At 38.5% G+C, this 14,776-nt stretch overlaps 1 protein-coding gene across 2 annotated transcripts in view; it reads right to left on the reverse strand.

Annotated features, from left to right (window-relative positions):
- The window catches only part of dusp16 (dual specificity phosphatase 16), a 58,746-nt gene that overhangs the window by 10,572 nt on the left and 33,398 nt on the right, over positions 1-14,776 (reverse strand). For both annotated transcript variants that reach the window (XM_059978209.1, XM_059978208.1), the window contains exons 2-3: positions 13,268-13,791; positions 8,157-8,295 (exon numbers count right to left, since the gene is read on the reverse strand). In XM_059978209.1, coding sequence (XP_059834192.1) covers positions 8,157-8,295; positions 13,268-13,498 — 370 coding nt within the window. In that variant the 5' untranslated portion in view covers positions 13,499-13,791. The remainder of the gene's footprint in view (positions 1-8,156; positions 8,296-13,267; positions 13,792-14,776) is intronic.

The following is a 14,776-nucleotide window of genomic DNA, read 5'->3' on the forward strand; positions in this document are numbered from 1 at the left end:
CGTTATTAGTCAGTTACTGCTTTTACAGTGAAAGCAACTGCCTGTCTACCATTTTTTGCTTGTGACCCTCTCTAGGTCAAAACGAAGTTTACTGACCTCTCTCCACATTATCCCATCTTAAATAAGGAGTGGAACATCTGCACATACTAAAGGAATGGTCTCACAAAGGCCCTGTACAAATAACTGGTTTGTAAATCCTTGTTTTCCAGTCCAATCTTTCTTAGCAGTTGTAGCTCATGTTTTCAACCTGCCATTCTAAAGGAAAATTACTGAAATCAAAATTGAAAGATTTTATCTTTAGTGGAAAATGCTGACAAAATCTATGTCTCTTGCTTTTTAAAAAAAAATTTCATTGTCTCCACAATAAGTTTCTAACAAATCCCTTTTGCTACTGATCTCCCTCTATTCCTATCATTCCACAAATACTGGTAATCTTTTGCAGCTAATACATTGCCAGTTGTTCGATTTGTGGCCAAGTAAGAATTCTGACCAATTTTAGATGCTTGATAACACACCCAGGCATTCAAGTAGTGAGATGTGGAACTGAATTACCCCTGGTGCATCAAAAAAACAAGCATCAGTGATCAGCTATTGGTGACTTCTTCAAATGCCTGATGATTAAAATTAATTTAATGTGGTGTTAATCGATGGAATGGACTTCTATTACAAAATTTATACTGGACCACATCACATATAGGTCTAACAGGTTAAAAGTTGGCACATCATTGTGGGTCAAACATTCTGTACTGTAGTGTTGCTGTTCTATGTTCTACGTTAAATTGAAATGGATGGCAGATTTTCTTTCCCCTACGGGCACTGGTGAATCAAATGAGTTTTATTTGGAAATCTGAAACTTTCATGGTAACAATTACTGATTGTAGCCCCAACAATGATGCTGACTTTGGTTAATTAAATAAATCTGAAATAGAAAACTAATGTTAAATTCTTTAGGTACCATGGGGGATTTGATTGTTGGCTTCATGACATGTAATTTGTCACTATTTCTGATGTGATGAAAATTCCTTTAAATTGCTATTATTCAGACCCATGTGTGACTTGCCTTCATTTTGTCAAAATGATAGCATCCTTCAAAGATACTTTGGAACTATATTTCAATATGAATCATTGCCATGTGAGGAAAAAGAGAAATACAAAACAAAGCCAAGCTTGATAAATAATTTACTCTAAACCCAGAGGAACTGCCTGCATGTAAAGAGTCGTTATCCCACAGGACACACTTTTCACTCTTGCACTATTACAGTGTATTGTGTAGGAGGTGCATCTTGACATCAAAAGAATTGATATGAAAAACTAAAAGCTGAAGAGGTAGAAGAAAGGGAATTAGACTGTGCCCCATTTAATTTTGACAAAAGGTGTTATTTGTGTCAGAAAGGCCCCTTTATTTCCTTTTATCTATTTAGATGAGCTTTTACACATTTCACAAATATAGAATTGCTCATCTTTGGCCATTTCATAAGGCAGGAGATGCTGATAACTTAAGCAAAATAACAATTCCTACATATTGACCATAATTGGATTCTGGGTCTAACTTTTTTTTTCAAAAATTTCTAATCAAGCAAAAATGACTTTGCAAGTGCAGAGCATCTATTTAAAATTCCAGTTAGAAATAAATAAGTATAAAATATTACATACACACACACCCGTTTTTCTGTGTTCGATGTCAGATGTGGGAGGTCCGGGAGACTCCCAGCCTCCCGGACAGCCGTATGTGCACCAGGTGTGTCGAGCTGCAGCTCCTTAAGGACTGTGTTAGGGAACTGGAGATGCAGCTCGATAACCTTTGTCAGGTCAGGGAAAGTGAGGAGGTGATAGAGAGGAACTACGGTCAGGTAGTCACACTAGGGCCTGGGGAAACAGATAAGTGGGTAACAGTCAGGCTAGAGAGCACCCCTGTGGCTGTACCCCTAGACAATAAGTGCTCCTGCTTGAATACTGTTGTTGGGGGGGGGGGGGGGGGAGACAGCCTACCTGGGAGAAGCAACAGTGGCTGCGCCTCTGGTACAGAGTCTGGTCCTGTGGCTCAGAAGGGTAGGGAAGGGAAGAGGATGGCAGCAGTGATAGGGGACTCTATTACTTAGGGGGTCAGACAAGCGATTCTGTGGATCCAGGAAAGAAACACAGATGTTAGTTTGCCTCCCAGGGTCCAGGATCCGGGATGTTTCTGATTGCATCCAAGATATCCTGAAGTGGGAAGGAGAACAGCCAGAGGTCGTGGTACATATTGGTACCAACGACATAGGCAGGAAAAGGGAGAAGGTCCTAAGAGCCGACTACAGGGAGTTAGGAAGGAAGTTGAAAAGCAGGACCACAAAGGTAGTCATCTGGGAATTACTGACTACCATGCGACAGTGAGTATTAGAGTGAAGTGCAGGATAAATGCATGGCTGAGGGATTGGAGCAGGGGGCAGGGATTCAGATTTCTGGATCATTGGGAACTCTTGGAGCAGGAATGATATATACAAAATAGACAATTTGCATTTGAATCCCAGGGGGACCAATATCCAGGCAGGGAAGTTTGCCAAGGCTATTGGGGAGAGTTTAAACTAGGATTGCTGGGGGTGGGATCCAAACTGAAGAGACGGAGGAAGAGGCGGTTGGCTCACAAATAGAGAAAGCTTGGAGACGGTGCAAGAGGGAGGATAGGCAGGTGATCGAGAAGAGACGTGCTCAGACTGATGGTTTGAGATGTGTCTATTTTAATGCAAGGATTATTATGAACAAAGTGGATGAGCTTAGAGCATGGATCAGTACTTGGAGCTATGATGTTGTCACCATTACAGAGACTTGGATGGCTCAGGGGCAGGAATGGTTACTTTGAGTGCCAGGCTTTAGATGTTTCAGAAAGGACAGTGAGGGTGGTAGTGTGGCACTGCTGATCAAGAGATAGAGTCACAGCCATTGAAAAAGAGGAAGACATGGAGGGATGGTCTACAAAGTCTCAGTGGGTGGAAGTTAGGAACAGGAAGGAGTAAATAGCTCAGCTGAGTGTTTTTATAGACCACCCAATAGTAACAGGGACATCGAGGAGCAGATAGGGAGACAGATTCTGGAAAGGTGTAATAATAACAGGGTTGTTGTGGTCGGAGATTTTAATTTCCCAAATATTGATTGGCATGGCCCTAGAGCAAGGGGTTTAGATGGGGTGGAGTTTGTTAGGTGTTTTCAAGAAGGTTTCTTGACACAATATGTAGATAAGCCTACAAGAGGAGAAGCTGTACTTGATCTGGTATTGGGAAATTAACCTGGTCAGGTGTCAGATCTCTCAGTAGGGGAACATTTTGGAGATAGTGATCACAACTCTATCACCTTTACCATAGCATTGGAGAGGGATAGGAACAGACAAGTTAAAAAAATGTTTAATTGGAGTAAGAGGAAAAAATGAGGCTATCAGGCAGGAACTTGGAAGCATAAATTGGGAACATATGTTCTCAGGGAAATGTACAGAAGAAATGTGGCAAATGTTCAGGGGATACTTGCATGGAATTCTGCATAGGTACGTTCCAATAAGACAGGGAAAGGATGGTAAGGTACAGGAACCGTGGTGTACAAAGGCTGTTGTAAATCTAATTAAGAAGAAAAGAAGATCTTACAAAAGGTTCAAAAAGCTAGGTAATGATAGAGAGTTAAAAGATTATAAGGCTGGCAGGAAGGAGCTCAAGAAAGAAATTAGGAGAGCCAGAAGGAGCCATGAGAAGGCCTTGGCGGACAGGATTTAGGAAAGCCCGAAGGCATTCTACAAGTATGTGAAGATCAAGAGGATGAGATGTGAGAGAATAGGACCAATCAAGTGTGACAGTGGAAAAGTGTGTATGGAACCGGAGCAGATAGCAGAGGTACTTAATGAGTACTTTGCTTCAGTATTCACTACGGAAAAGGATCTTGGCAATTGTGATGATTTACAGCAGACTGAAAAGCTTGAGCATGCAAATATTAAGAATGTGCTGGAGCTTTTGGAAAGCATTAAGTTGGATAAGTCACCATTGACCGGATGGGATGTACCCCAGGCTAATGTGGGAGGCGAGGGTGGAGATTGCTGAGCCTCTGGCGATGATCTTTGCATCATCAATGGGGACGGGAGAGGTTCTGGAGGATTGGAGGGTTGCAGATGTTGTTCCTTTATTCAAGAAAGAGTAGAGATAGCTCAGGAAATTATAGAGCAGTGAGTCTTACTGCAGAAAAAAATAAATAAATACACACACACTTACTTTACACTTACTTTGAACTTTTGAATCTGGATGGGATGTTTCAAACTAAGAAACTGAGAACTTCGCTGGCTTAATTGATCCCCTCATTTAACCAATGAAGCCATTGCCACAAGTTTAACACACAGGGCAGGAAATCTGACTGAAAATACTGTTCAATCAACTGTGCATTCGAAAGCATCTTTTAATCATTATAAAAATAAAATCTTTTGTTAATTACTTTCACTTTGCACGAGATGAACTGAATTCTGTGTTAGGGAAAGCAGATTACCATAACTCATTCAGCACCTCGCCTTTAGGAGAGCTGAAGCTTTCAAGCCAATACATCAATATCTTATGTTGTGATGAAACATTTTGCCAAATGTTTTCTATTAGTTCTTTACTAAAGTACTTCAAGTTCTTGAAATGTGACAAAAATTGAGGTCTTAAGTGGTTAAGTAATTTGATACATTGCATCTTAATCAAGTAATGTGTTTTTTCTTATAAATTGAGAATTATTACATATTAATTTTAAGCTCCTGAATAAATTAACCCATTTTTCTGAAATGAGAGTTAAATTGTTTTAAGTATTATTTTTCCATTACTTACATTCCTAACTCACTATCCACTCAATCGACCAATACCTAACCCATCTCCTCACATTCATTTTTTTTTTGGGAGGTTACAATTACAAGAAACTGGCTACAATTACAAATTAGTGGTTTTGATTATATGTAATGGATTACAAGACATATTAGCAAATTCTTCTCTGGCAAAATTCACCATCTAGAATACATTTCTGTCCATCATGCTACAGGAACCACATAGATTAATGTGAATTTCCATGCCATTAACTGTTCTGTCAATTTTCAACTTAGAAAATGTTTAGACTATAATATTCATAAGGGAATGTAGACATTTTCTCTTCACCAATTGCCCTCTTGAAGGCAGTGATGAAAGAAGTTGGTACAGTGATTCCTTGTGGAGAAATACTTCCACTATGCCATTGTTTGCAGAATTTTAGTATTTAGACCAGTGTTGAAAGAAATGCAAAATATTTCAACATCAAGATGTGCAATTTTGAACAGAATTTATAGGTGGCGCTTGTATTTATTTACCTAGCTAGTAGAGAACCCCAGCTGCTATTTAAGAAGCCATTTTGGATTGCTTCAGCTCACTGGTAGATAAGACACTACAGCCACACTGCACTAATGGTGGAGACTGAATACTTAGTCTGGCAAAATGAGTGCAAATCAAGAAAGTTGCTTTGCCATGGTTAGCAAACTTTAAATTTAATCTGTAGAAAGTATTCCATCACAATGGAGACTCCCAAAATATTAATGGCTGTTAGGGATTATTCTAGAGTTATTAAATTATGGACAGCAGATATTCATTAAAATCAGGACAGAAATGTCCTTCAGGAAATAAAACCTATTCACAATTTAACTTCAACTGGTAAGTTCAGTGGCTCTGTTCTGATTCAGTCTCATTGAGACTATGCAGGCAAAGACCGTAGACAAATGCTCATGTTAAATGGTGCTTTTTGAAAATTTAAGGACAAGATCAGGGAAGATATTAAGTGGCTATCTTCTTTATTAATAAATTGTTAAATGCGTACTCCCAACATTTAATACACAGTTCAGGACAAGTCGGTTTTATCACTTAATATTCTGGCTAGTTTATATTCAGTGAGACATCTCTCACCGGTTAACAAAAGGGCTATATTTTGGGTGACTTCAATTTGTGGTCAAAGCATTTGGACAGAACATCAGTTTTGAGTATTCAAAGTTTGTTATAGGTCAGTTAGTGTGACCTCAGTGGTTAGGAAAATATTTGAGTCAATTGTTAAGGATGTGGTTTGGGGGTACTTGGAGGCGCATGATAAAATAGGCTAAAGTCAGCATAAATCTCCTCAAGGGAAAATCTTGCCTGACAAATCTGTTGGAATTCTTTGAAGAAATAACAAACAGGATAGACAGAGGAGAATCGGTGGATGTTGTGTACTTAGATATTCAGAAGGCCTTTGACAGGGTGTCACACATGACACTGCTTAACAAGAGCCCATGGTATTACAGGAAAGATACTAGTATGGATAGAGCATTGGCTGACTGGCAGGAGACAAAGAGTGGGCATAAAATGAGACTTTTCTGGTTAGCTGCTGGTGAATAGTGGTGTTCCACAAGGTCTGTGTTAGGACCACTTCCTTTTACATTACATGTCAATGATTTTGATGATGGAATTGATGGCTTTGTGGCCAAGTTTGCAAGTGATACAAAGACAACTGGAGGGCAGGTAGTGTTGAGGAAGGAGAGATACTACAGAATGACTTAAGATGGATTAGAAGAATGGGCAAAGTGGCGGCAGGTAGAATAAAGAATCAGAAATTGTATGGTGTTGTGGTCAGGCACTTTGGTATAATCAACAAAATAACAGATTATTTTCTAAATGGAGAGAAAATTCAAACATTGAGAGCAACTGGGTGCAAAGGGACTTGGGACTTGCAAAGGTTATCTTGCAAGTTGAGTCAGTGGCAACAAAGGCAAATGCAATGTTAGCATTCATTTCACGAGGATGAGAATATAAAAGCAAGTATGTAATGCTGAGGCTTTATCAGGCACTGTTGAGGCCTCATGGAATGTTGAGAGCAGTTTTGGGCCCTTTATTTAAGAATGGATGGGCTGACATTGGAGACAGTTCTTCACAAAAATGATTCTGGAAGTGAAAGGCTTATCATATGAGAAGCATTTGATGACTTGGGGCCTACACTCACTGGAATTCAAAAGAATGATGGGGGAGGGGGGGAATCTCATTGAAACCTATCAAAATGTTGAAAGGCCTTGACAGAGTGGAAATGGAGAGGATGCTTCCTATGGTGGGGGAACCTAAAACAGAGAATACAGCTTCAGAATAGAGGGAGGTCCATTTAGAATGGAGATGAGGAGGAATTTCTTTAACCAGAGAGTGGTGAATCTGTGGAATTTGTTGCTATTGGCAGCTGTGGAGGCCAAGTTATTGGGTATATATAAAGCAGAGGTTGATAGATTCTTCATTAATTGAGCATGAAAGGATACAGAGTGAAGGCAGGAGATTGGCCTAAGAGGGAAATGGATCATAATGAAATGGCAGAGCAGACTCGATGGGCCAAATGGCCTAGTTCTACTCCTACATCGTCTCTCTTCCCAGAAGATCTGCTGTGCGAATAAAGACCTTTATATTTCTCTGTTACAGCTTCCATGTGCCTCAGTTTACTCAGTCACAATGGCATGGGACTTGATTTGATAATGCCAATGAATATCATGGGAACTTGATTATACCTTCCCGTACTGGAGATGGTTGTTGTCCAGGTTTTCACTGCATCCTGGTGCTTCCTTATTTGAGGATGGAATTGAATTATCTACAAGCAACAACCATCTCTACTTATATCCTCAAGTTAGAAATAATGTCATTGATGAAACAGTTGAAGATGAAAGGAATTGGGAGACAATGTCTTAGGACAGGTGACTGAACTTCAACAGCCACAGCCTCATCTAACTCAGGTCATGCTTGGTATGTTTCCTGGCAGGAGAGATTCTTCCCTTTGATGTCAAATCTTCGGCCTCACCCTGTCAGCTGTTGATTTAACTATGAAAGGCAAATACTCTCAAATCAATTCTGGAATTCAGCTTTTGTCCAGCTGAAATTAGGTCCGGATTAGACTTGTTCACACGGAAGTAAAGCTGAGCAATCTAGTTGTTACACAGCTTAATATTTCTACATTACATAACTTTATAAAATGCATCATTCAACTTACTGTCAGCAACACTATGAGACGTGTTCTCCAAGTTGTTTTAAGTCAAAGAGAAGGGTCAAGCTGAAATCCACTTACCATGGACCCAAAAACCCACCTGGCCTCCTCTTATTTGCTAATAGCTCTGGGATTTTATATAGAACATTTCAGAAAATAGTGAATCCTACCCGTCAGGAGGAACACGTTGTTAAACTTCTTCTCCAGTTTGCTCAGAAGAACAGAAAGAAAGCAGTCCGAAGACAGCCGACTGACATCCTGTGTGCATTGGTCATATACAACTACCTCTTGTTTGGCATCAAACTCAATCTGTAATGGCAGTGGGAATACATGATTAATAAATGTTAAATAATTCCTTCAATCATCAATATTTTTATGCAGGTGAGAAATAATGATTCCTGTTATAAAATTTTAAAGATTCAGCAAAATAACATTTTTGTGTTTCTTTTAAGTTCCTGCTCACTTATTATCAAATCCATATGCTGTATAGTATACATTCTTTTAGCATAGATGGACATAAAAGTTCTAGGAACTATAATTCTATGCATCATTAAACAAAGAAAGAATGTTACCTACAACACTATATTGGATAAAATGAAATCTAGTAAGGAACTTAGTACACTTCTTCAATGTTTCCTCTAGGTTTGAAATATCATCAAAAATCAAATCCGTATTCCAATTAATAGGACAAAGCTCATTACAATTTTAGTTAAAGAAAAATCTGTAAATCAGACAGATTATTTTTATATTCTTAGGGATCTTCTGCTGGGCACATGCATGTGTAGCTATTAACTCAAAACTTACACAGTTTCATCTGGTATGATCTCATCAGTTTGGAAATCCCATTGCACTTGTTGTTTCGTCTTAGAGGGAAGAATAACCTTTTGGATATCTAATTTCTATATAGACGGTATAATCATAAGAAGAGAGAATTTTTTTAAAAAAACCAAGTCTACATTATGCCCCATGTTGAATTTTGACCAATTACTAGGAGCTAAATATCGTAATTCAGATGCAAAATGAAAATGGATAATTTCAATTATTAGTCACTGGTAGCTTTCTGTTTGCTTATATATATTATGTTTAATACCTTTATTTTTTCCAGTGCAATTTAACAGAACATATAGCTGTAAAGTACAAAATTTAAACTGATACAAAACACAATCTGCTGATAATGATATCTACCAACAACAATGAAAGTTTTTTTTGCAAAATATTCACAAAACAACCAAATGGAAATAACTTAAAAGTCACTTTGCTGAAAGCAGAACTGTTGAACCACATATTCAAAATGTTCGATGTGAACACAGGACTTTTTGTGATGTTCTGAGAGCATGCAAGGTTTTCAGTCAATGCAAGCATTTTATTAAAGTTCAAACTGATCATGGACTTCCCTTCACTAGAATTGAGAGCTTCTAATCAACTGTGCCCTTCCTTACCCAGTGGGCCAAATTTCAATAACTTTCTTCTAATCACAAGTTCTCTTGTGATTTCCCTTTTTTTCTCTGCTCACTTCACCAGGTTCTCAGCCTTCCAACAAAACCATTGCACTGCTCCCTTTATCCAGTCAAATCTAAATCACTGAACTCTCCTTCCTGGTCATCACATTAGCTGATATCAGGTGAGATTTTACACACAACAGCTACCCACAGTCACCCCAGGCCCAAAATGACCTAATCCAGGTGCAGAAGACTTATCTTGCTTGCCTGAAGTGTCCTGAATCAGCAATGAAGTCAGAGTGGTGGTCCCTAATGACACATTCAAGAACTCCACTGCCAGCTTTGCTGGCTGTCAAAGACAACAAAGCTATATATATATGTTTCTGAATTAAGCAAAACCATAAACAATTAAGCAAGGATATCTATGGCTTTTGTAAATATTTTGAATCCCAAACCCCGTGCTAGACCTAACTTTGTATAGGATCCATATCCCCACATAAACACTAGAACATTTTCAATTTGATCAACTCCATTGGAAGTTTAATTGAGAAATATTTTGACAAGGACAATGTTATATAATCAATCAATAATTTTCTGTAATTCAACTATGTAAAATGCAGAATATCTGTTGCCATTCCCAGGTACTGTCCTTTACTCTCATCTTTTGGAAATCTAAAGAGTCTGACATCTACAGATTCCACTCCATCAACTCTCCTTGTCATGTCCATGAAGAATTTGAGCAAATTTTTCAAACATGATTTACCTTTTATAAAATCATGCTTGACCATTTTTGATTATATTCACACTTCCTGAATATTTAGTTGTTTCCTCTTTGTTAGTCAGTTATAAAACATGGAAGTGAGCCCTTCAGCTCAACCCATGTTGAACACGGTGCTTCATCAAGCTAGTCTCATTTACTAACATTTGGCCCATAATCTTCTAATCCTTTTTAGTCCGTCTGTATTTTAAAAGTTATTAAGCCTCAACTTCTTGCTCAGCAGCTTATTCCGCATAGATACTACACTTTGTATATGAAAAAGTTGCTCCTTAAGTTCCTATTAAAACTTCCCCCTCATCTTAAAACATATGCCCTCTAGTTCTTGATTCCCCAATGCTGGGGGGAAAGAAACTGATTGCATTCACCCTATCTAGGCCCCACATTATTTCTTGCAGCTCTACAAGATCACCTCCTAGTCTCCTACACTATAAGGAATAAAGTCCTAGCCTGTCCACCCTCTCCTATAACTCAGTCCCACAAGTCCTGAACATCCTTATAAATCTTCTCTTCATCTATCCTAAGCTGAACATAATATTCTAAGTACAGCTTAGCTTTTACTGGAATCCTATACGATAACACCATTACCTCCCAACTTTTACACTCAACGTCTTTGATGTATGAAGGCTAGTTAGCAGGCCAACAGATGTCTCACCACCACATCACTCACAGCATCCTGTTGTCCTTTGAGAATGAGCTGCTGATGAGTAATATCCTTGTACTCGCGACCTCTGCTCAGCAAGAACATAAAGCAGGTTCCTGGTGCAATGTCAATATTCCCTTATAGCTTGAAGCTACAGCTATATAACAGAGATGAATCATCACATGTCAACCAGATCAGGTTGACATTGCTTAACAGGCAGAAATACATTGTACTGAAGCTTCACCCTTTCAAGAGAGATCTATGTGAGGGGACTAATACCAAAGCCTCATTTAAAAAGGAATTCTCAATGTCCTAAGGAGGTGGTCATAGTATCCTGACTCCACACAACCTCCCATGCAGGCCTGGATGTCCTCCATCATCCTCATGTACTTGCCGTTAGCCAAGCATGCACAACAGCATCCGCATTGGCTCCAATAAGAAATGGTGACCCTCAACAGTCCACTGTGGCTATGGGTGCCTTCCCTCCAGTAAGCCCGTGGACCAGACCTCTCAGCCCATTGCTACACTGCAGCTTACTGGAGCATCTCTCTCTGATGTGTTTGTCCACCTTATTTTTGTCCATGGAGGGTGTTGGGTAAAAGGATCGATAACCCACTGTGCTCTTCATTGTAACCTTCCCACTACTGGTTCTAATCTCTCTTCGGTATTGCTGCTCCTGCATGGCTTTTTACCTTGCAGGGCATCTCCTGATACTCACAAAGAGAGGGAAAAAAAATTACAGTTGCCGAAAGCCAATCACATCAAGAGAAAAATCTGCAGACGCTGGAAATCCAAGCAACATGCACAAATGCTGGAGCAGCTCAGCAGGCCAGACAACATTTATGGAAAAGAGCACAGTTCTGCCGAAGGGTCTCATCCTGAAACATCAACTGTACTCTTTTCCAAAGATGCTGCCTGGCCTGCAGAGGTCCTCCAGCATTTTGCTTGTGTTAGTTGTAGCAAGAACACTTTTATAGTGATGTGGCAACAGTCATTGTTAAAAGGGCATGTCCAACTGGTTACATAAAAAGGTGATCTTGTTACAAGTCAAGGTTTGTATAATTAGTGCACAATTACAGATAGAAACTGATATATGGGCTTTCAAGGGATTGGAGGCCTCGCTGTCCATCATTCCAACATGATGGACACATGCTGCAGGTAGCTTCCTTGGCCTGGTGGATAATAATTTTCTTCAGAAGAAAATGAATATGGAGGAGAGGAAATTAAAACTTCCAAAAGCATAAAAAAGTAGTTGCAAGAATCAGAATTCAAATTTATTTTCATTTAAACAGTTAGATCATATATGGGGAACTGTGCCTAGCTCTAGTCATTTCACTCTAGGTGCTGTGCACTGAATTTACTTTACATGAATTTACTTTACAGGAATGAGGGATTGGAGCCAGCTACAAGGTCAGCCACAAGGCTGAGCAAGGACTGAGATTTGATAGAGGTGTGCATGGTCAAAACTAATTTAGATAGGGTGACGTGTGTGAGTGGCAAAAGTCACAGCAAACCAGGGCATTCCAGGGGAATTGCATAGATATCAGAGGGTAAATAAGTAGGTCTGTAGAAGTTGAGAGCTTGTTCTACTTGCAGCTGCCACAGACTCAATGGAGGAATGGTTCCTGCTCAAAAAAAAAACAATTCTCTGATTGAATCCCTGTTTCAACAATTTAAAACAAGAATTACTGGAATACTGTCCTCTAACTCCAGGCACATTTTAAAACATTCTAAACACTTTGAACAAGTATTTTCAGGAAGATTGTGTAGAAAGCAGAAGACAGAGAGATTAATCTGATCAAGTTTTTTTAAAAGATATTTCTTCCTATTGCTGAGACTAAAAACTAGAAGCAACAAATAAGCAAGTTGTGAATAAATTTTTAAAAATTGAATTGAGGAGAAAGACTCATCTTGAATGGTGACTCACTACCACAGGGGGGAGAGAGGTCAATGCACTTAAAGGAATGCTAGGCTGTCAGAAAGAAAAAGGAACAGAAGGAAAAGGAGAGATAAAAAAGATGGAAGATCAGTCGTTTGGAATGGCATGCAACATAAGCGCAATTATGTGAAACCTTTACTCTAAGTCTTAATTATCACAGAAACAAAATTCATAATATATTTTAAATTTGCAAAGGAATGGAAATGTAGAAACACATTAAATTGAAATTCATCCTTTCAAATCTTTAAAGCATTAAATTAATTCAACACTAACCTGTTCCCACATTATTTTAAAACAGCTGTATTACAGGTTCATGCCAAACATCAAAGGTGGATTCAAATCAAATATTACACTCATATTGCAAAACCACAAATATTTAGTCATCATTGGACATACAAGAAGACACTTCTAAATCTATCACAATTGGAGTTTGAAAGTAAATTTACTGGATATTCTCTAGTTTTATTTTTCTATCATAATCCTACCTTTTGTTTTGCAGAATGCTGGATGAGTTCTATGATTTGTACTTTGTCTTGTTCAAGTCTTCTTTTCATGAGCTTTGAGCAATTAATATTCACAGCATACAAAATATGCGAGGCATTGTACTCAACAAAAGAACGACTGTCAATAACTAGCACTTTCTCTATGTCATTTTCCAGTAGTCCCACCAGCTTCTCAGCAGTTACCATCTGAGTCCTAGATTTTTCATCATCCATGGTAGCACAGTGCTGTCCCCAAATTATGGGTTAGTTGTATTCAAAGAATTAGCCACTTCATTATAGCAGAAACTTAATGATGTCATGTAGATTGTAATTGACGTAGAAATGTAAAATCCATTTCAATGATCTATAAATTGTAAAGTTTTTTTTTACTGGCAATGCTCCTTACTGGATTAACAGGCTCACTGTGGATTGCCTGAGAATGCCATCGTCTCATAAGTGCGAAGGGTCAATTTAAGATTACATCATTCTTCACTTATATCTGCATCTCAATATTCCAACTGGAAAACCTGAAAACAACACAGAAAGAATCTTTAGAAAGATGCACAATCTGAACAGGAACTGTTTACCACACAAGACTGCCACAAAGAAATGCACACTGCTAAAATATTTAGAATTAAAGGCAAATTCTGTCCAACACACACATTGCAATGCTCAAACTGTACAGTTCTACTACAGATAGGCTGAAATGCAATCATGTTTTTTGAATACACTACAATTAATCATAATTTTAAAACCTCCATTGTTACTGTACCAATAAGGGTAGGACTATGGTAGGTAGGTTACATTATACAATACTATCAGTAATTTCAGAATTTTCACAATTATTCTTTGTTTATTGCAGAAATTAATTTGCTAAAAACTTCATGGTGTTATGAAAGTAAGCACCTGTAGTCCCACTGACACAAACACCACAATTTTAGCTGAATCCAAAAATTTTCAACTTCCCGCAAACACAGACTATATTATTTGCAGCCTCTTCCAACAGAATCAGGCAAAATTGAACTAGACTTCAGCGTAGTATCTGCAGAGATGCACCTACAATTTTGTGTTTCCTGAAAGCTATCCTGAAAATGCTACCACTGCTAGCTGTGCCTGGAATTCTCAAATCTCTTCCCTTAGTTTACAACTCTCGTTCCTCCAAGAGGCTTTAAAAGCGACCAAGCTTTATGGAATAAAATCTTGTGCAACAAAATCCCTTGACATCCTAGGTGCATTATCAAACAAGAGGTCAGGACACCGTTATATTAAAGCCATTACTTATATCCAAGGGCTAGCAATTCAGCATGTGCATTAGTTATTTGTTAACTTATGGAATGTATCAATAATACTAATATTTTGGTCATCTGACGTTAAAATCAGTAAATAGCTACACAGTATATATTACAGTATTGTGATTATCACAGGGAAAGTGCTGAGCAGAAGGTCAATCTTGAAAGGGTTTCAGCAAAACTAAGGCTGATCAAGAAAGGCAGAATGAATGAATTAAATATC

This window comes from Hypanus sabinus, chromosome 8 (genome assembly GCF_030144855.1).
Source record: "Hypanus sabinus isolate sHypSab1 chromosome 8, sHypSab1.hap1, whole genome shotgun sequence".
Lineage (NCBI taxonomy): Eukaryota > Metazoa > Chordata > Chondrichthyes > Myliobatiformes > Dasyatidae > Hypanus > Hypanus sabinus.